The sequence below is a fragment of the Leishmania martiniquensis genome, chromosome 12, assembly GCF_017916325.1.
Source record: "Leishmania martiniquensis isolate LSCM1 chromosome 12, whole genome shotgun sequence".
NCBI classification, from domain to species: Eukaryota; Euglenozoa; class Kinetoplastea; order Trypanosomatida; family Trypanosomatidae; genus Leishmania; species Leishmania martiniquensis.
Window position 1 is genome coordinate 143154 of NC_090147.1, and position 20783 is coordinate 163936.

General features: G+C 62.1%; 6 protein-coding genes across 6 annotated transcripts; 3 read left to right on the plus strand and 3 right to left on the minus strand.

Annotated features, from left to right (window-relative positions):
* Positions 1 to 4529: 4529 nt before the first annotated feature.
* LSCM1_07845 (uncharacterized protein) lies at positions 4530 to 8816 on the plus strand (the record flags this gene model as incomplete). Its single annotated transcript, XM_067325200.1, has 1 exon — positions 4530 to 8816. One exon carries the CDS (start codon positions 4530 to 4532, stop codon positions 8814 to 8816), a length of 4287 nt encoding a protein of 1428 aa, XP_067180413.1.
* Positions 8817 to 9744: 928 nt separating this feature from the next.
* LSCM1_07846 (uncharacterized protein) lies at positions 9745 to 11040 on the plus strand (the record flags this gene model as incomplete). Its single annotated transcript, XM_067325201.1, has 1 exon — positions 9745 to 11040. The coding sequence occupies one exon, from the start codon at positions 9745 to 9747 to the stop codon at positions 11038 to 11040; it is 1296 nt and encodes a 431-aa protein (XP_067180414.1).
* Positions 11041 to 12283: 1243 nt separating this feature from the next.
* Positions 12284 to 13408, plus strand: LSCM1_07847 (uncharacterized protein; the record flags this gene model as incomplete). Its single annotated transcript, XM_067325202.1, has 1 exon — positions 12284 to 13408. The coding sequence occupies one exon, from the start codon at positions 12284 to 12286 to the stop codon at positions 13406 to 13408; it is 1125 nt and encodes a 374-aa protein (XP_067180415.1).
* Positions 13409 to 15335: 1927 nt separating this feature from the next.
* Positions 15336 to 16736, minus strand: LSCM1_07848 (uncharacterized protein; the record flags this gene model as incomplete). The annotated part of the gene is made up of 1 exon (XM_067325203.1): positions 15336 to 16736. The coding sequence occupies one exon, from the start codon at positions 16734 to 16736 to the stop codon at positions 15336 to 15338; it is 1401 nt and encodes a 466-aa protein (XP_067180416.1).
* A 1395-nt stretch (positions 16737 to 18131) lies between these two features.
* LSCM1_07849 (uncharacterized protein) lies at positions 18132 to 18617 on the minus strand (the record flags this gene model as incomplete). Its single annotated transcript, XM_067325204.1, has 1 exon — positions 18132 to 18617. One exon carries the CDS (start codon positions 18615 to 18617, stop codon positions 18132 to 18134), a length of 486 nt encoding a protein of 161 aa, XP_067180417.1.
* Positions 18618 to 19871: 1254 nt separating this feature from the next.
* Positions 19872 to 20138, minus strand: LSCM1_07850 (uncharacterized protein; the record flags this gene model as incomplete). The annotated part of the gene is made up of 1 exon (XM_067325205.1): positions 19872 to 20138. The coding sequence occupies one exon, from the start codon at positions 20136 to 20138 to the stop codon at positions 19872 to 19874; it is 267 nt and encodes an 88-aa protein (XP_067180418.1).
* Between the last annotated feature and the right edge of the window lie 645 nt (positions 20139 to 20783).

Consider the following 20783-nt stretch of genomic DNA (forward strand, 5'->3'; position numbering starts at 1 on the left):
CCACCCTCCCCTTCCCGCTGCCGCCCTCATCACACACACACACATACGCACTTCACGCGCCCCCTACCCCTTCCCCCCCCGCTCTCTCATCAGCGACGTCTCTCGCGAAGCCGCGACGGAACCGATTCCACACGAACAGGAACGAAAAGAAAGCATAAAAGGAAAAAGAAAAAACGTCAGTGGTCGTCTTTGCGGGTGTCTTTTTTTGTCTGTCTGTCTGTCTGCGTGTAGTGTGTGTGTGTGGCTCTGTACTTACCTGCGCCCGTGTGCCTGTGCGTCTGCGCCTCTCTGGCTTCCTCTTCCGCTTCCTTCCGCGTCCGTGTGATTACTCTGACCCATTCCTCTCCTCGCGCGGGTTTCCCGTCTTTCTCTCTCGCTCACTCGCTCACTTTCTCATTCATCAGCCCTGTGTGTGCGTGTTGTCGTCGCTGCGGCTGCAGCTGTCCGCCTCGTCTCGACGGAGGCGCACCATTTTCGGTGAACGACCCGCACAACACAAGCAGCAGAAGAAAGAAGCGGTTGTATACGTCCAGCAGAATCAACGAAGAAAAAGGGGGCAGTGAAACAGCTGAAAGGGAAAAAAGGAGACGGAAGAGCGGAAAATTGGCGGCAGCGATAGACGAAGAAGTCGGGTGCGAAGTGTCACACAGATCGACGTCGCCGTGCGCTCACGCGTGCGAAAGAGAGAGGGCGAGCGCACGGGGATCGAAAAGTCAACGGGCGACGCATTCAACGTCGGCACACGTCACTTTTCGCTTTCTGTCCGACTTTTGTTTCTGCTCTTGACGTCGCCTCGGCTGTTGTCTTCTCTTCATTTTCGCCGAAGCACACATAAACGCACACAGACCCTCCCCCCTCCTCCCCCCTTCTCCCCCTCTCTCTTAGAGCTGCGCACCCCTCTCGCCCACATCACGCACTCGTACACGCGTGAGTATCGTCAACGGCGAGCTGTCCTCGACGTCTGCGTATCACGCCTCCACGGGGGCACCTCCCCTCGCAGATCGTTGTCGTCTATCTTAAGGTGAACGACGAAATACACAGTCAGGTGGGTGAAGTGCCTTCATGTCTGCTCCTCGTCCCCCCTCCCTCTAATCTATCTTGTGATTCCATTCGAGTAGCACCCAGCTTCCCCTGTCCGTGTGTGTGTGTGCGCGCCTCGAGTCTCTGCGCAGCCGTGCTAGCAGTCATTGTTCATTGTGTTCTTCGACACAAGCGATCGCCTCGTCTTCCACCACCACCACCACCTTCCCTCACGCGCATATACGTTACCGCACCGCCTCTGCCATCACACTCTTTCGCCTCACCCACTCTGTAAAGCACGGGTGCGCGAGGGGCATCGGCTCACTCGCTGGGCAGCCCACGCATCGCCCTTTCGGACTAGACTGCACTCACACTCACAGAGAGACAGAACGGCGAAGGACAAGAGTAGCCGCGCGCTTCGGCTCCTCTCGTCTGTGGCGTTTTTTTTCCTTTCGTCTGTGCGCGGAGAGCCTCTCCTCACCTCTCCGTAAAGGGGAGAAGAAAAAAAAAACACATACGTTTGGGTGTCTGAGCGCGTTCCGTGTGGCGACGTGACACACGCAGACGGACTCTTTTCTTCATTTGTACCCTCACACCCCCTCTCTCTGTCTGTCTGTCTGTGTAGTATTTGGTGTGGGTGTGGGTGTCGTTCTTACCCCTTTCTCTCTGCTTGAAGCGCTTCTCAGTCCTTCCCCGCCTCCATCCTCCCCCTCCTCCTTTCTCGTTCGATTGCTGCGTGGCGCGCAGTTGCGGTTTCAGTTTGCTGTCTGTGTGTCTGTGTGTGTGTGTGCGTGTGTTTCTGTCTGTCTGTCTCTGTCCGTGCGTGTCCTTGTCTCCGTGTCATCTCTCAGCGCCTGCTTGAGAGCATTGGCAGCGTGACTACTCCGTTGTTGCTATCACTGTGGGTGTTGCCCGGGTACCCCCCCTCCTTGTGTCTCGAGTGGGTGCGGCACCGCCTGCCCCCGCCTCACATCCTTGGTGCGTTTCATTGGCCGCCTCCGCCCTTATTGACGCTCGCCCATTCCCCTCGCTCGTCACCATCGTCACCATTCGCTTTCTCTTCGTGTTCATCACGCCACCATCTCGTCTCGTCTCCTCCTCCCCCTGTGTGCGTGTGCGATTGGCGCTCGTGTCGCTTGTCGCTATTGTTACCCTCCCTCCCTCCCTCCTTGTACCCTCGTGAGCAGTTCTCTGCTCCTCCTCCCCCTTCCCCCCTCCTCTCCACACACACGCACACACATCACCTTTGTACCCCTCACGTCCCTTTATTTCTTTATATATATATATATATTTTTTGGTGTTGTCGGCTCGTCTCGTCCTCTCCTCTCCACGTGAGTCACCTCTTCCCCTGCTGCTGCTGCTGCTCGCGTCGGCTTGAAGCCGTCTCCCTCCCACGCCCGTGTGTGTCTGTGTCTGTGTGCGTGCGTGCGTGTGTTTTGCGCTTCGATAATCGTCGAGGGCAGCGAGCACGAAGCGGAGCAACAGAAGAGAGGCACCGCACCTCCAAGACGTTTACGGCAGTCGATAAGCACTGAGAAGAGGAACGGCGTCCGCACGGGGTGAGGGGAAGGGGCGCACAAGGCCGCTGCTTTTACTCCTCCTCCCCCTCCTCCTCCCTCCGATCAGTCACCCCGCCGACGCACTTCAGAGAGTATCAAACGGTAAAGTCGGCGGTGTCAGTGCCCTTCGTCTCACCACGTCGTGTGCCCACACACACACACATCCACACACGTGCGCACGGGCGTACACTTTCTTCCCCTTTCGCCCTCGTTACGTTTTTCGTGTGGATCCATTTTTGTGTGTGCGTCTCTTCCATCTGCCGGCGCTCGCTCGCTCTCTCGCTCCCTCTCTCCTGGCACCACCACCGACTCCGCTTCGTGCTCGCTGCTCCCCCCCTCCCTCTTGACGGCGATACATTGACACAGTCAGAGAGAGAGAGACAAAAAAAGAGGAGGAGCTTCCAAAAGCCCGCGCGCACCTCCCCTCCCTCCCCTCTCCGTCCTCGGCGCACAGTCATACGACAACAGCAGTGACAACGCCCCTCAGATTTGTTTTTTTGTGTCCGTTTTTGGAGACGCACTTCTCTTCTCTCTCTCGATAAGGGAAAGAAAAAGCGCATAACGGGATATAAACGCGCGTGCCGTGCAGCAGGAAAGGAGGTAAAGCGGTCGACAACTCAGACGTGCTCCGCCCCCCTCCCTCCCGCGCCGCGCTGGTTGTGGCGTCTTTCGATCAGTGAAACACCGGCACGCAACGTGCCGCACAGTGCGTGCTCCACGTTGTAACGTAAGATCTGAAAGGAGAGAAGGCGGCAACTCTGTCCATTGCCCCACTTCCTCTCTCCCTCTCTCTCTTCCCCCTCCCCTTTTCTGTGTGTGTGGGTGTGGGTGTGTGGTCGGGCAGATCTGTACGCCAGCAGTGCCTCCTCCTCCTTTAAGCGTTTCTGCTCTGTTTTTTTTCCAGTCCTCCCTCCCCCTTCTCACAACCCTCTCCCCTTATTCGTGGCCCCACCACCACCACCACCACCCCCTCAACGCCCTCTTCTGCTCGTTGCGGCGTTATCCGCTCTACTCGACTGTTTCACTTCGAGGCATTCATTCGGGCGAATTGATATTTTTTTTCTCTGATTGGGGGGCACCGACGTGCCTTCATCCTCCCACAGAAGTCAAAGTGTGTTCGTTAATACAAGTTGTGTGGCGGCTGTGTGTCTGCGTGCGTCCAGAAAGTAGGTGCGTCTCCACGCCCCCCCACCTGCCCTCGTTTCTGGCACTCTTTCAGTGTATAATATTTTTTCCTCCGTTCACAACATCTCCCGAGGAGGTGAGGGGAGGAGACAGTGGAGGGCGACGGGCACGCACGCGCACACGCCATCTTTCCTCCTCCCTCTTGGCTGTGTGCCGTCGTCTCTGTCGGCGTGCTCTCCGCCGTTCGCTGCTGCATTCTTATTTTTCTCCCTTTTTTCTCTCCCGTGCGTGTGTGCGATTGCTGTGTTGGTGCGGTTAGCGTGTCTTGACGGAGCCATTCAGCCGTGCCTCTCCCACCCCCTTTCCCTTCCCCCTTCTCCGCTTCTATCTGCAAGTTGCATTGCTGAGGTCGCCGTCTTTCCGTTTTCAGGTGTGTCTCTGTGTGTGTGTGTGTGTCTGTGTGTGGCCTCTCGCTGGGCTGTGCCTGCCGCTCTGTCTGTGCTCCGTCCAGCCGTCTTTTCCCACACAACGCACTCGCCAGGTCGAGCTTCCCTGCGCATCCCTCTCGGGCTTCAAGTTTCGGGGTGGACAGCGCTCTCACCTCCTCCTGTGTGGCTGCACTCGAACCTCCGACGTCGGGGGACGCCTCGTTCAGTTTGCGTCGAATACGGTAAACTATTCTGCTTGGGTTTTTTATTGGTGCTCTCTCCGTGCGCGTCCACGGCGATAACCCCTCTGGCACGGACGCTCCCGTCCTCCTCCCCCCTCTGCCTCGCTGTGCTGCCTCCCTATCGGGCGTGTGCGCCTCGCATCATCTACGGCGCGATGTTCGCTCAAGCCGAGAGTGAAGAACTGCTGCACCTGCTGTCGCAGGTGCGCCTCGTGGCGGACGAGGAGGCGCGCATCGAACAAGAGCAACGGGAGCTCCAGTATCCGCGGCATCACCCTACGGCGGACGGTGAGCGCACGATACCGCGGTACACCTCTGCTGACGGCGCGATAGCGGGAGCACTTGGCAAGCAGATAAGCAACGGCAGCTCAGCAAGCATCGCCAGTGGCGGCGGTGGCTCTGCTGCAGGGCGCTACACCGCCTCTTCCACAGCGGCCGTCACCAGCAGCTGGGCAGTGCATGACAACGCGTGCAGCACCTTTGGCATCAACGCCGCAGCGGCAAGCAGCAGCCTCATCGTCGACTACGAGCACCGCCTCACGAGCCCGCTCGACCAACCGCCCGTGAGTCGGACCCCAGCCACAGATGTAAAGGTTCTGCTGCATCGGTCTGGCGAGCGAGCGAGGGCCGTCGAGGAAGACTTGATCCACCGCAGCGACGGCTACAGTCTATTCCGGCACCCCAAGCAGCTCCTCTTCGCCTCCCCCTCAGCGGCGACTCAAGTCGAAACCGCACCGCAGACAACGCACGCGCGCCAGCCCACCTCCCCCACCCCTGGATTCACTGTCTACACCACAGGCGTTAGCACGGCGACCAGAGCGATGACACCGCGCCCGATGGACAATGCAACACCGATCTTAGCGGCTGCGGTGAAGCGTGGCGGTAGCGGCTACGCCAAGCGCGAAGGCGCGACGGTGGATGAGCGGGAGTTCGCGGGGGTCTTGCACATGGAAGCTGTGGTGCGGAATGAAGGTAGCAACAGAGATGGCGAGGGGGGAGTTGGCCGCGCCGGTGGTGACGACCGGCTGTCGGACGTTTGGACGCCGGCACGCACTGTGGGAGCGCCGCAGTTAGTGTTGGGTGACTCTAGTCGGTCGCTGCGTCTGCTTCACCAGCAGCAGCAGCAGTCGCATCAGCGTCCTGGCCTACACCATGCCTCGCCGTCCTCTCCCTCCTCCGCAACGGAGGCCGCTGTCGCGCAGCTGCTGCGTGTCAGCAGCAGCAGCGTGGGTGCCCTCGACAACGGCGGCCATGACGGCGCATGGCGAACGAGTGTTGAAACGGAGCTCGCCGAAATCCAGCGCAGTGGGCGGCTGCCTACGAGCGGCTCCACAGGCGCGATGGTGCACGGAACGCCGATTTCGATGGTCTCGCCGCTTCCGCCGGCGTCGACTACACCGTATCACCAGCTGCTTAGCCACCTACGGCACAGCCCGTCACAGCTGCCGGCGAGTGGGCTCGGGTCTGCCGACGCCGCCTCCACAGGCGGAGCGGCGCGCGCGAACACGCCATCGGACGGGCGGCCGCTCTCGTCTTCCTCACGCCTGGGTAGCGTAGGGCCGACATCGCTTTACACGGCCAACATCACCAGTATACCGAGGCACTCCTCCTCCGCTGCAGCCGTCGGCGCATCAATGGAGCAGGGCTGCAGCTGCTGGCCGCGATCCAGCCTTACCCCATCCGAGGCAGTAGCTTTGTGGGAACGACTCAGCCCGTATGAAAGGGCAGCAGCAGCAGCAGCAGCGGCAGTGAGCTCGAGCGCGGCATCCGTCGCCGCGGCCGCGGTGCTGCTCCGCACCCCAGACACGGTATCGAAGTCCGTCACTCTCTCCTCGATTGCTGCCCATCTTCACAGCGGCGCAGGGGATCTCGGCAGCCCAGACGAGCTGCCCGGCTCGCGATTGCACGTTGCGGATCCCCCTCGCACCCACGCATCCCCGCCTACGTTTACAACGGCCCCCATGTGCGTCCCCCGCCCAGCCAGCGCGGCACAACTCTTCCCACCATCGTCGTCTCATCCCAGCCCAGCCTTGACCGGCGCACGCGTCTCGTCGCAGCGCGGCTGGCACCAGGGTCACCGCAACCACCGGCAGGAGCAGTATTCGCACACGGCGCCACCTCGCACGAGTGCAACAACGCCACTGGCCCTCCCCCCACCACCACTGGCCACAGCAGCAGCGGTGGCAGACTCACACCCACCTCAGCAGCACCAGTCGCAGGCGCCCTCGATGCGCCGTCGGAGTCCAATCGATGTATCTCCATCGACCGCCGGCGCCGGCTCCGTCGCCCGCACCGCATACAATATCAACTCACCCCCCTCCTGCACTCTGCGTCCCTCACCGCATCCTCGTCCGTCCAACGGCAGTTCGCCAGCCCTTCGGCGATACACGATCGCCACCCCCAGCTGTCACACGGCGGCCGCCACAGGTGTCAACAACAATGTGAGCAGCGGCGGCAAGAAGAACAAGGGCGGAAGCCCTCTCGGCGCTGGCTGTACATCGGCCTCTGTCAGAGGAGCGTCGCGCGAGGCGCGGCCTCGTGTGCAGCTCTCGCAGACACCCCATTCGACTGGCGCTGGTGCCGCGGTGGGCGGCAGTGCCCGTTGTGCCCGCGGGTCGCAGAACGCCTCTGCACATGCCGGCGGCGGTACTGCGAGCCCGAGCTCATCGCCATACCACCACAACCCCAGCAGTCACCTCGGCCACCACCAGAGCAGCCCGTCAGCCTCTGCCGTCTCCACATCCGGGTCGGGGTCGTCGATGGTGTCGGCGGCCGCCGTTCAAACGCTCATCCAGCGTCTTCGAGCAGCCGCGGTGACTGTGCTGCCGGACTCGGCGTCCCATGTGCCGGGTGGCCGGCAGCTGTCGTCCAAGGCGAACGAAAGTGGAGCTGCCAGCGTCACTTCAGTGCCGGACGTTGTCTCGGCATCGATCATACTCGCCATGTCGCACGATCAGCACGGCTGCCGGCTTCTGCAGGCGGTGATCGACGCTGAGTGCAACGAGGGCGAGGCATATGACGGAGACGAGGACGATCCGGCAGCATCCGGCGATGCAGCGGTGGGTGCCGGCAGGTCAGAGGCGGAGCGGGACAGGAGCGCCACTCTGTCGCCACCGGCGATAGCCATGAAAGGGACGGGAGAAAAGAAGGGCAGTCGTGGCGCCAACAGCGTCAGCGAGCGCCGTCGCCGTCGTCGCGCTGACGCCTTTCAGAGCTCCATTCCTGTTCGAGTGGTGCTGCGCGCCATCGAGCCTAAGCTGGACGCCGTCATGGCTGACGGGTACGGCAACTTCCTCCTCCAAAAGGTCTTCGATGTGGCGCCGGATGCAGAGCGCCGGCGACTGCTGCTGCTGCCGTCACTGCAGCATCACTTGTGCGAAGTTGCCTGCTCCCCTCATGGCACCTTCGCGGTGCAGCGGCTTGTCGAGACGGTGCGCAACACAGAAGAGGAGCGCCTCGTGTTTCTCGCGCTGGAGCGCGACCTGCTCCGCCTGCTGACAAACGCAAACGGTGGTCATGTGCTGATGAAGGTAATGGAGTGCATTCGGCGTCAGTACATCGCCTTGACATCCGGTGCGAGCAACGCAGCAGAGCCGTCGTGCGCATCCATGGCAACGCCCTCCAGGACGACCACCACAGCATCAGGCGAGGGTGGGGCGGTGCCATCGCGCCGCCTCCTCGAGGAGCGAGTGGAAACGCTCTTTCAGGCGATTCAGCAGCATTTACTGTACGTCTGTCAGCACAAGCAGGGCTGCTGCATCGTACAAAAATGTTTGGACTTCCTCCACGCCTGTGCTGGACTGTCGCCGTCCGCGTCCGCCTCCTCTGCCGCGGCGGCACCGCTGATGGATTACTTTGAGCGCATGGCCGCACTCCTCCTTCCCCACGTAAAGGAACTCTCGGCGCACCCGTTCGGCAACTACGTCGTGACGCGCCTCGTTGACGTCTGCTACACGCGTGGCAGCACGACCACTATCGACGCGGTCGCGGCTGGCATGCAGGACGATTTGGTGCGCATGTGCACGAACAAATTCGCGTCGAACGTGATTGAGCACATTATGCGCCACTGCAGCGAGCGGCGCATTCGCCTCATCTGCCAATCGCTGATGATGTCCCCCACCTCTCCACCTGCGTCAGCGATGCGCGCCTCCTCTGCTACGGCAGCGGCAGCGGCGGCAAACACCGCCGTCGCTCGGCTGCCTTTGACCACCGTCGTCATGGATCCCTACGGCAACTATGTGGTGCAGACGCTGCTGACGGTCGCGCCGGTGGACGAGCTGGTGAGCACGCACGCAGAGGGAGGCGGTATGCTGCCCGTGCTTCAGCAGCTTCTTCCGCTGCTCAGCTCCCGTAACTACGGCCGGAAACTGGAGACGAAGACAGAGCTCGCCTTGCTGAGAGTGGAACAGCACCAACAGCAGCAACAGCAGCGTCCTCGTTGATAGCCACGACGCTCCTTGGCGTATTTTTTTTTGTGGCGTCTCCCACATCCCCGTCTCTCCTCTTCCTCTCTGCTTCGATGTGCACATATATATATGTGTGTGTGTGCGTGCGCCTGTAGAGGTGCCTTATATGTACATATATATATATCGAGGGGAACGAGAATGGGAAGGAGGAGGAGGAGGGCAATGTGCCGACCTCTTTGTTGCGCTCTACGCTTATCTGCGACTGTATCTCTTCCGCCGGGCCGCAAGGCCTCCCACGCTCCTAAATGTTCGCCACAGCTGGCGCAAACAGAAACGGAAAAAAAAAGAAACGCGGACGCCGTTGGACAGAAGGTGGTCGGTGAAAGAGGGAAAGAAAAGGGCATTACACCGGCCACTCACAGAGAGACACAGACACAGCATGGTGGTCGTCGTGCTGGCGCCGGCATGCATACCTGCGCAGCTCATGTACGGCGGCACGTGGTGGTGGTGGTGGTGGAGAGAGAGGGGAGGGGCTGTTTCCTCTGTCGCCCTTCGGTGCAGCGTCGTCGTCTGGAAGGCTTGTGCGACGGTGTACCCCCTCCCTCTTCATAAAAGGGCGCACCCCTCTTCACCCCACCTCTTCATCGTCCGTGGCATGGCACCCTTCCCTTCCTCACATCTTTTCGACGCACCTCATCCCCCAATCCTTCTCCACTCGGCTCACGTTACTGCGCGTGCACACACTCACTGCCCAGACGAGATTTCTCCCCCTTTCGCGTCCTTTCCTCAACGCACAACGCACAGCCATCGCTCTCTCAGCGCGTCTGCGTTAGCAAGATCGGCATCCTCCTTCGGCCGCCGCGTCCTCTGTACCTCTGAGCCCCCCACCCCACCCCACCCTCTTCCCCTTGCTCTCTCTCCCCTCATAAATCTATCCCCCTCGCTCGTATCACGAGCGAGAGACATGGCCTCCATGATCGTTGCGGGCGCCACTGGTGCCATCGGCCGTACAGTCGTGCAGCAGGCCATTCGGCAGCCGTCGATCAGCCGCGTGGTGGCACTGACACGATCCGCCGACACGGATGCGTCGAACTACAAGGCCCTCTTCGGCATCATCATCGCAAGTGAGGCAGGCGGCACGGACAGCGGCGGCGAGGGCGCTAACAAGAGGAAGAAGGGCAGTGCCTCTCCAGATAAGGACGTCACCGTAACACCCGAGGAGGCTGCAAAGATCAAGCCTACGACAATGGACTGGGAAGAGTTCACGCGGCTGTGGGTGGCGAGGCACAATGGCACCGGCGCTGCCTCTAGTGACTTGAATAACGGTACCGCCGACGCTGCAGGCCCTGCCGCCGCCGATCCCATGGAGAAGTACAGGGGGATCTTTAGCGGCCACACATACGCCGCCATGTGTCTCGGCACCACCCGCAAGGACGCCGGGAGCGCCAAAAACTTCATTCGATGCGACTACGACTACGCGCTCGCCTTCACGGAAGCGGTGCTGACGTACTCGGCGCCGGCTGGACTGTCACCAAAAGCGGCCTTTATCCACCACATCGGCGACGAGGGGGTCTCGAAGCACACGCATGTGGAGGAGGGCATGGGCAACGAGCTCAAGGAACTCGTCACCGTGAGCGACGGCGTGGCCCAGTCGTCTGGCACACTTCGCGTCTTCTGCCAGGTCAGCTCAAGCCACGCCAACAGCCGCTCATGGCTCCTGTACACGAAAACGAAAGGAATGGCCGACGAGGCCACGGTGGAGCGGGTGCACCACCACAACACGCTCACCACCGGTGCAGCGGCCCTGTCACCAGTGGTGCTCCTCCTGATTCAGCCTGGGCTGCTGGAGCGTCATAGCAAGTCTCGACTCAACGAGAGGCTTGCCAAGCTCATCATGTCGTCTATCCCAGCCGAAACCTGCGGGGCCGCCATCGTGGCAGCGTGCAAGCACTCGCCGGCCCAGAAAAGCGGGCAGCTTGCGGTGGTCACCTCTGCGACAAAGGTGGTGAAGCAGGACGAGTCAGAAGACATGCAGGCGAAGCGAGCGGATCCTGTAGCAGCGGAGCCCAGTAAGGCATCCCTGGGCAAGCCATACGTGGTCACCAAGGCTCTGAGTACGGCTAGCATGCCGGGCAAGAGGCCGCTTTCGCACATTTATGTGGCGACGAACGACATGATCAAAGAGTTGGCGTCGCGGCTAACGGCCTCAGCGGCAGCGTCAGAGGGAAAGGGGGAAGGGGGAAAGGGGCCGAGCGAGTGAGTGAGTGATATGCCCGCGTGCAGTGGCAGAGGCGCGCCCGAGAAGTATACTGCGCGCTCGTCAACGTCTCTGTCTGCCCTATTATTTTTGTTTCTCTCTCGCCTTCCTCTTCCCCCAGCCCCTCTCGCCATCTGACAGCATGCCCGTCGCCGAGCGTGCCCACTCGTGAGGAGAGCCGGTGGCGATGCCCCACCGCACACGTCCCCTCCTACCTCTGCCCCACCTCGCCCGTCGGCACGCAGCGCGGGCGCGCAGAGGATCGTGCACACATCCCTATACACACACGTCAGCGCCAAGAGTGTGATTCGCATGGCGTCTCTCTCTCTCGCCCCGTGCACACACACACACAGGCATACATATTATATTATATATGTTCTATGCGGGTGTGTCAATGCCTCGGCCGCCCTCCACCCTTCCCTCACCCTCAGCTTGGCTCTGTTCGTTACGTTGACACACTGCAGCGTTATCGCTGCGTGCCCCACCCCACCCACCCCTGTGAGCATCACGCCGCTTCTTTGCGCGCCCAAGCAGCGTAGTCCGGGCTGGGGCATCCCCTGTACAACCTTGCTTGTAGTTCTGTATCCTTGCTGCTAGCGAACCTCCAAAGCTGCCCTTTCTGTGTCACCCTCTTGGTGAGGGTCAGCGCGCGCACCTGTGACTTCTGCCGCACTTGCCGAGCTTCGACGCTCCCTCTCTCTCTGGCCATTTATCACTCATCGTCGCTGCTCCCAAAAGTGGTTGCGCCTCCGCCTCCCTCCACCACGTACACACACACACACATACATGCATACATACATACAGAGAGAAAGGCGTAGCGGTGGTTGGTCGAAAATGCGATGATGTGCATACAACGGACGCGGCGCTATGCGGCCATCGTTCGCAGCGCCGGTCGCGGTGGGCATGGGTAATCAGAGAAAAAGAAAAGGTGTGTACGGTGGCTTTGCCGCTAAGCGCACACATGCATTGATCACCACCACCACCACCCGACACCACCGCATGCACCCACCTCAACCACAGGCACACGCAAACATGACCTGGCCTCGAAACTGCCCCGCTCAACCCCGTCTCTCTCTCTTCCTCTACCGCCTCCAGCGCTGCATCACATCCTCCGACACTCACCCCGTCCGCCGCTCAGGCTTGTACGTCTGCCCACCCGCTACCCCATCTGCGCTGCAGCCCCCGATTACCACCACCCCGCTTGCCTCTCCCCCAGCCCACTAGGTACCACACCCCTCCAAGAGACATGGCCACCCTCGCCCTCTCCGTCCCCACGCTTCGCGTGGCCGCCGTCGCGATCCTGTTGCTGCTGGTGGCACCGCCGACACAGGCCTGGTGGGACAAGGGTCATATGTGCATCGCCGAGATTGCGCGCCGCAATCTCGAGCCCGACGTGTTGGAAAAGCTGCAGGCCTGCGCCGACGTGCTCCACAATACCGGTCCCTTCCCCAAGAGCACCAATATCGTCGAGCTCGGCCCCTGGGCGGACGACCTCAAGTCGATGGGTCTCCATACCATGTCCACCTGGCACTTTATCGACACCGTCTACAACCCGCAGAACATCAAGCGCACCATCAACCCCGTTGAGATCGTCAACGTCGCCTCCGTAATCCCGATGCTCGTTAGCGCCATCACAAGCCCTACCGCCACCTCCGACACTATCGTCACGTCCGTCGCAAACCTCATTCACTTCGTCGGCGACATCCACATGCCGCTGCACAGCGCCGACCTCTTCTCACCCGAGTACCCGCTCGGTGACCTCGGCGGCAACAAGCAAATTGTCATCGTCAACCAGACCGCCGGCACATCCATGAAGCTGCACGCCTTCTGGGACTCCATGTGTGGAGGTCCGCAGAGTAACCCCGTGCGACCGCTCGACAATGCCGGCTACGCCGAGCTCTCCGCCTTCGTGGATCACCTCGTCGCGGCATACTTCTTCACCGAGCAGCAGATGATGACCACCAACTCTACCATCATGGCGGCTGAGAGCTACGAGTTAGCCGTCAGGCACGTCTATCCGGGCATCGTGAACGGCACCGTGCTGTCCGAGTCGTACAAGGCCAATGGCAAGATCCTCGCCGGCGGCCGCGTGACGCTGGCCGGCTACCGCCTCGCCACCATCCTCAACACCGCCCTCGCCGGTGTGTCCATGGACGCTATCATGAACGGCACCAAGCACATCCAAGACGGCGTGAAGGACGTGCGCACGGGTGAGACCAACAATTACTACGCCTTCTCCGGTGTAGAGAAGGGCGCTGCCGCTGGCATCTTCCTCTCCTCCTTCGTCATTGGCTGCCTGCTTGCCACTGCCGTCGTACTCTCCGTCCTTTATATGTACCGCGGCGTCGCCAAGCGTGCCGCCACGCAGTGAAGCCTCTCAACTGGCACGTGTGCCACCCCACTGATCCCTCGCCCTTTTCGATCCAAGCCTCCCCCTCTCCTCGAGCATGGACCCTTTCACACGCACATGCACACACACAGACAGAGACAGAGACAGAGACACACTCTTCTCCATTCAGCTTCATTTACGTTTGGCAGGGGCCATTCCTCTCACTTTTTTTTGAAGAATAGCCCCGCCTATGCCCTTCGCTATTTCTCTTTGCAGTGCTCGAGTACGCGGGTGCGCGCGCGCCTGGTGGTGTGGGAGAGGGGGTCACCAAACGTGCGTCGCTCTCTCTCTTGCCCATTGTTTGCCCTCGTGTCCCCACCCCCACCCCGTCCGCCCACTGTCTTGTCTGTCACCATCACAGCCACTACGCCGTGTACCTCGACAGTCTGATAGGGGGGAGGGGAGAAGAAAGCCAAAATCCTTCGCGCCACTCTACGCAGCGCCCTCGCCATCCCTGTCTCTGCGTGTCCCTCTCTCACACATACTGTGCGCCGTGCCTCGTTGCGCAGAGAGCTTCGGCTTGGGTGATGCGTGTGGGTGTGTAAATATCTTCTCTGGTGTGGGGGAGCCCAAAAGAAAGCACCGCGGGCTTCTTTTCCTATACACTTCAGCCTGTGCTTCGCTCCCCCCTCATCCCTCACGGGAGCTCTTCCTCTCACGTTTCTCTTCGGCTTGGGTGTTAATGTCTAAGTGTGCGAAGCATGCGTGGATTAGTATTGGGGGAAGGCCGTATATCACCCGCGCAGAGACCCCGTGCGTGTTGGCGGGTGTTCTCTGCGGGTCTCCCTTCGTTAGGTTGCCGCCGCCCGGCCCCACCACCCTTTCTCTTCCTCGCCTCTCCTCACTCACTCCATGGTGCGCTTAACCACCTCTGGACGAGTGTGCCGACGAAAAGCGCGCGTATCTGTGGAGTGAGGCCGTCCGGCGCTGCTTTGGCGGGCGCAAAGGCAGAGGGGGGGAGGCATGTGACGAACTTGTCCGCGCAGTGTCCCCCTAAGCTTTCACCCTCGACCTCCGCTCACCCCTTCCCCACCCACCCCCGCAACACACGCACACGCACGCCTGCATAAACCCTCTCGCCCGCTGGCTTGTGTGTAGTTCATTTCGGTTTCGCGAGTACGCGTCGCACTTTTTTTTTATTCTGAGCAAAGAGAAAGGGCGGGCATACATGAAAGCCTCGCTGGTCATCACGCGCGGGCTTCGCCACGCCCTTCAGGACAGACAAAAAAAAGTGCGACACCCGTCGCGGCCGTGGACGCCCACCCGCGAGCACTGCTCTGCATCCCTTCCTGATGGAGAGGGGGGTGGGAACACATCTTCCCGCCAACAGCACAGGCCCCGGCCCCCATCTTCCCGAGCGGACGGCCACCCCCCACCGCTTCCGCGCCGCATGCCGCGAACGGGCCCCCGCCGCCGGGCGCTCCCGATACCACCCCCCACCGCCCCCTTTCCCACCAAGCCACTCCGGCGAAGCCCCCACCACCATCACCGACCCCCCCTCGAAGACCGCGAGGGGCGCTTACGCCGGGGCGCATCCCCGCCCTGGCGGCCATGCCGGAGGGCCCAGAAACCCCTCGCACGGGGGGGCCCCGGCTGGCGCCCCCGGGCCAGCCGCCCAAAGGCAGGGGGGAAGGGGCAGGCGGGCTATTGGGGGCGCGGGGGCCCGCGCCCCGGAAGGGCGCGCACACGAAAGCCCGGGGGGGCGCGACAACCGCCCACGCGGCGCCCCGCCGGCGGCCCACCGCCGCCCGCGCAAGGGGGAAGAAAGGAAACGGCCCCCCGCGGAGCTCTGAGGGAGAGAAATGGGAGGCGCCCGCCACGCCAAAGAAAAGCCCAACTTTGACTACACCACACGAGACGACGACGCCGACTGCACTGCTAGCGGATGCGTCAGTGGTGGCGAAGACCGTTACGCCTGCCGGTGCGGATCACCGGCATCCGTCAACATCACACTCACCAGCCCATCGGCGACGTGCACCACACGCACGTCCTCCTGCGCAGGTGTGCCTCGCATGCCCTCGGCTCGAGCCGCCCCCGCTGAGGCAGCTGTCAGAGTGGGCGTGTCCGGTCTGTCGTCGTCGTCGCCACGCGCATCACACTTGCTGAGCGCCGTGGCCGGTGCGCATTCACACAGGAGCTCCGGGGTGCGTCGAAGCAGCGTGCCTTCCATGGAGTCGTGCGCGCCACTTAGCGTCACTGTGGCACCATGTTCCCACGTGGCTGCAAGGTGCACAGCCCCCCGGGCCCTCGGCGGCGGCTGCATGTACTCGATGGAGTGGCCAGGCACCACCTCGTCGCGACCGCCGGCGGCGGTGTCGAGAAAAGGGTTCGACGTGTCCAAGCGCGCAGCAGCCGATGCGCACGCTTCCAGCAGTGGCGTATGCGAGGGTCTCGCAGCCATCCACGCCGCCCTCATCGCACGCTGCACGAATCGCGCTTCCTCGGGCCCGGCCTCAGAAACCTGCGCGCCCCTCTTCTGCGCCTCGGTGCTGTCGTGAGGAGCGCGTTCGTCTTGATGGCTACCGACACCCGGCGGCGGACTCGCCAGCCGTCGCGAGTACACCTCCTGGTCCCAATGGAGGATGCGGGACAGTTTTGTGGGCATCGCCGCCCTCGCGCCAGTCGCCCTCGTCGCGGACCTGTGACGTGCAGCCCCCGCGCTCTCTCCTGCGGCGCACCGCGCGCTGTAGCTAAGGGAGGACAAGCAAGCCGAGAGCATGGCGCCCTCGCTCACCCAGAGGGGCTGCTCGTCCTCCTGTGACCCCGAGGGTGAGGTGGCCACCGTCGCCGACGCCGGCGCGGGGGCGGGCGACAGGATCGGTGAAAGGCTCACAGCATCGCTGGTGTAGCTGCGCAGGCCCCACAGCGGAATTATCTTGGGCGGTGGCGGCCGCGTTGCGGGTCGTGCCGGCGTCTCTTCTCGCTCCGCACGGGGCCCCGGCGCGAGGTCCCCATCCCACGGCGGCCCACGGCACGGGGACGGGGCAAACAGCACCGCCCTACGCGCATCGAGGTCCGCGAAGGACCCTTTTAGATACCGCGGCGAAGAATAGACGGCGCCGCGCGGAGACGAAGCGGCCTCGCTGGCGCCGCTAGGAAGTGCTGCCGCCTCCGAGAGAGAGGCAAGCTGCAACTCCGCCACAAGATGCTCGCCGGCGCTTGCGAAGGTGGTGGGGTTGGCAGGCTCGGTCTTCTCAGAACCTGCGACGGAGTCTGAGGAGTCGCTGTCACTGCCTGTTGAGGACGAGGGTTCCCCCTGGCTTTGGTCGAGGTCGAGCAGCCAAGAAAGTGCGGCGAGCATGGAGGCCATTCTTCACCCTCGGCACGAGTAGCTGCAAGGTTGGGCAGTATGTGAGGCAATGCAATGCCGCACAGCTGTCACACTCTCAATGACGCTGGCAGGGTGGCGTAGAGGGGGGGCGATCGTAAAGATGCGATGGCGGCCCCACCCCACCCCCACCCCGCACCGGCACACTCCCTCTCTGCGCGTAAGAGCTTCTGTGCGACAGCACTCTTTTGATGCGCAACGTTATTTTTCAATGTAAGGCACTGGGGCGTGCGTCACCAGCCCGTCCACCTGCCCGCACACGTGTTGAACGCGATTCAGTCGTTCGCGTGCACTGTTTTTTTTTCCCGATAGTGGAAGGAGCACATGCGTTAAAGGGAGAGGGGAAACGAGCCGAGACAGAGAGGCGGGGAGGAGTTGGTGTGTATGTGCGTGTGCCACGGCTGCGCTCTCTTCACAGGCCTGGCGGCCACCCCGTGCACTACCAAGGAGCAGGTGCAAGAAGGACGGCACCCGAGCAACGAGAGCTGCTCAGCGGCATCGGAGAACACCGCCACTTAGGAGAAATAGAAACAGCAGCGTAGCAGCAGGAGAGCTCGTGAGGGGAAGCCGATTCCACGTGCAGGAAGACGCAATTTGAAAGTGAGACAAGCCAAGAACGAGCGCCACACATCATCCACGCTGAGCTGTTAGAAGGTGTTGGCAAACTATTGTGCAACCCCTCGTGAAGCCTTTTTTCCTGTTAGCGCGGCTGTTCCTGCCGTACCGCAACGCGCACACTCCATGTGCATTACCCTCTCCTCCAACGTGTTCACCCCACCCACCCATCCCGCCTCTGCCCCACAGAGCGCACACGTCAAGGTCAGCCACCACACCACACCCCTACCGGCCCCCGTCACACACACACACGCACACACACATACAGGGGGCCCCGATCGCACACCTCGTGGGGCGAGGCAGGCGGGTAGGCAGACACGTCACACCAATGCTGCGCACCGAGCCATCTGGGCGAAGCCCATGCGCCGAACTCCAGCCATGCTGGCACCCCGACCATCGCGACGCCACTCCACGCAAGGCCCAACCCTCAGCATCGGCAGCGATGCATCGCCCTGGGCCTCCTCGCGGTGGGTGGTTGGGGGGGGGGAGGGCTTCCTGGCCTTCGCACGGGCAGCGAGGCGCCGGACCGCCCGAGAGGCGGCGCACTGAGCTGCTCCCCTCCCTTCCCCTCCCTCCTTTCAGCACATCCCTGAAGAGGGAAGTTCGTAATGAGAGCAAAAAAAGTGCGCAGCAGCAGCCGGACGGCGGCGACAGAGCGAAGAAGCGCAGTCACTGAGCGGGGCCCGGGGAGGACGAGGAAAGCCGAGGGGGAGAAGGCGAGCGCGTGGCGTAGGCAGCCGCTCCTCCCCCCTCCTCTCCGCCTCACCTCCTCTTCGATTTTTCGAAGTCCACCGAAACGCCAGTGATACTGACAGCCGTCGCCGCGCCCTGGTCGTAGTCGTACCACCCCTCCGATAGGTCGACATCCTCGAAGGTGCCGCCACCGGCAGCGACGACGGTCCACTGGTTGTCGATCTCGAGCTCGACCGGCCGGCCACCGCGCACCTCGAAGGCCGCAATCACGTTGGCCGCGCGCTCCTCCTCCGCACTGTAGTAGCCAGTGCCCGCCGGGACAGAGAGCACGTCGGCCGTGATGTCCGCCTTGCAGAGTTTGCACTTAGACACGAAGTTGTGCACGCCGCCATCGCGGTCGTGCTGCTCGTTGGGGTTGACGTACATAACCCCAGACGACTCCTCATTGCACGACGCGCATTGGAAGCGCAGGCCCCACGTGCGGTTCTTGACAGGCGTGATCCGCTCGACCCCCTCTGACTCCTCGACACGCATCACTGCATGGAAAACGGGCATGATGAGTCAGCGGGGTATTCGCTCCTGTGCTTGGTGCCCGCGCACCTCCCTAAAGCTGCTGCCCCGGTGAATCGGTGGAGGGGCGGGGTTGCGCTGTCTTCTCGAAGGGTGCAAGTCGTCGATCAAGAGATATCCAAGCACAGCGCCGCCACAGACGGATACGTAGGAACCGGAGGGCAGGGATGGGGTGCAGCGACAAGTCTCGTGTGAGCCAGCGAAGTTGAAACTGGGAAGGTGAGATGTGTTCCGGTGAGCGCTCGTGAAGCACTTGAGTGACAGAAGAGGACGCCAAAACGAATGGAGTGGGGGAGGGGAGCGATGCCGAGAAGAGAAGAGGAGAGGGAGAGGAGATGCATCGAGGCACGGGAGCGACGCTTGCGTACAACCGCGCAAGCACGAGACCGCGAGGAGCGGAAGTGCGTGCGCTGCTCCCATAGCGGCACACAGAGAGGAAACGTAAACGGTGCCTGTTGTCTTCGTGTGCCACAGAGACGTCAGCACCACAAGCCCTTCCCCTTCCCCACCACACACACACAGACACTCAGACAAAGGGGGTGGGACATGCAGACACGCTGGAACCTCTTCGAACCAAGCTGTTCGCGCCGCTCCACCCTCGTGCGTAAAGGTGGAGCGGGGTGGGAGACGTGCCCTGGTGCCGTATACGCTGCCGCAGGTGACCGCAGGCGCATACCGTTCTCACTATCCGCCGCTAGTCGCTTGGCGGCCGTGGGGACGCAAAGTCAGACACGCCGAGAAGCGCCAGCAAGACGATAGAAGCGGACGCATTGAGAGGAAGAGAAGCCGTGCCATCAATCGCATCTCATCACACCGGTACACACGCGCGCCCCTCGTCTTCTAGGCGCTGTCGCCGTTAACGATGGTGCCTTCTCCACTGGCATCCTGCCAACTAGACATGCGAACCGCGTGCGCGCGTATGGATCGATGGATGGAGGGGGGGAGAGGGGGAAGGGGGCAGACTGCCCCCCGCCCCCTACGGTACGCGCACAGCACTCACCCAGAGATGTACGTAGGCAGAAAACGGGGAGGAGACACACACATGCAGACACCAAAGGAGGAGAGGAGAGGAGAGGGAGGGCGGGCTCGAGAGCACGCCTCAAGTCCAGAGACGGTCCTCTCGGCACCACCGCACCAACATCCGTAGCGGGACACGGCCAGATGGGAGCAGATACTGCCCAAGACGTCTGAGGTGAGGATCGTCATCACCCTCAGGAGGAAACGGGGGTCATCCGATAACTAAAATTCGTGTAGATGAAGGGCCACGAGCGGAGAGCGACATGCGACCCGAGACAGCAGCTCAAAAAAAAAATCGCGAATATTCAGCATCCTCAACCCGCCACTGGCGCTCGTGCGCGTTGGGTTCGCCTGCACGTCGTCGAACGCTGTCACGCCCGAGATCTCAGTGTTCTTCCTTAGGCTCGCAGCCACAGCGTCCACGATCCCGGACCCGCGGATGCCCTTGTGCGTCACCATCAGAGGATTCTTGTCGCTCACCGACCGCATATTGGGCCCCGCAGCGCTCCAGCACCCACAAAGCTCACGCTCGGAGTGAAGAGCGTCGACGCAGCAGCGCACAGACGGGCCGCATGCATCATCGTGGTGCGCCAGCGGGATCGGCTGAGGGAAGAGTAGAGAGGGCAGGGGAGAGAGAGAAAGAGAGAGAGGAGGGGGTGCAGAGTCGTGCCAGCGGATAGCAAGCGGTCCGGGCGGGAGCGTGTGCAAGACCGGCCGCGCGGAACTGTGAGGAGGGGCTGCGAGAGAAGAGGGGAGGGGAGGAGGATGAGAAGGGCGTAGAAGGGGAAGTGGGCTGCATCCTTGAACGACGTTGTCGCGTCCGGTGCATGCAGAAAGTGTGTCTTGGGGACACTACGCAGCGAGCGCCGACAAAACGGGCGTAGTGCACACGTCCCCGTAGAGGAAAACAGTGAGGTGCGCTCGAATGCCCAGCAGGCTGAGATACGGGCCAGGTGGAGCAGCGGTGCACTGCGCCAGCGCCGCGGCGGCAAAGGGGGGGAGGAGCAGCGTGTGAAATGCGTTTGTCCGGTGTAGAGAGATTATTCCGTCTTCGGCGAGGCGAGCACAGGTAAAGGAGAGGGAAGCACGAATGCCGTCGGTCGCAGATACCCGAGCACACAGCTACACTGAAAA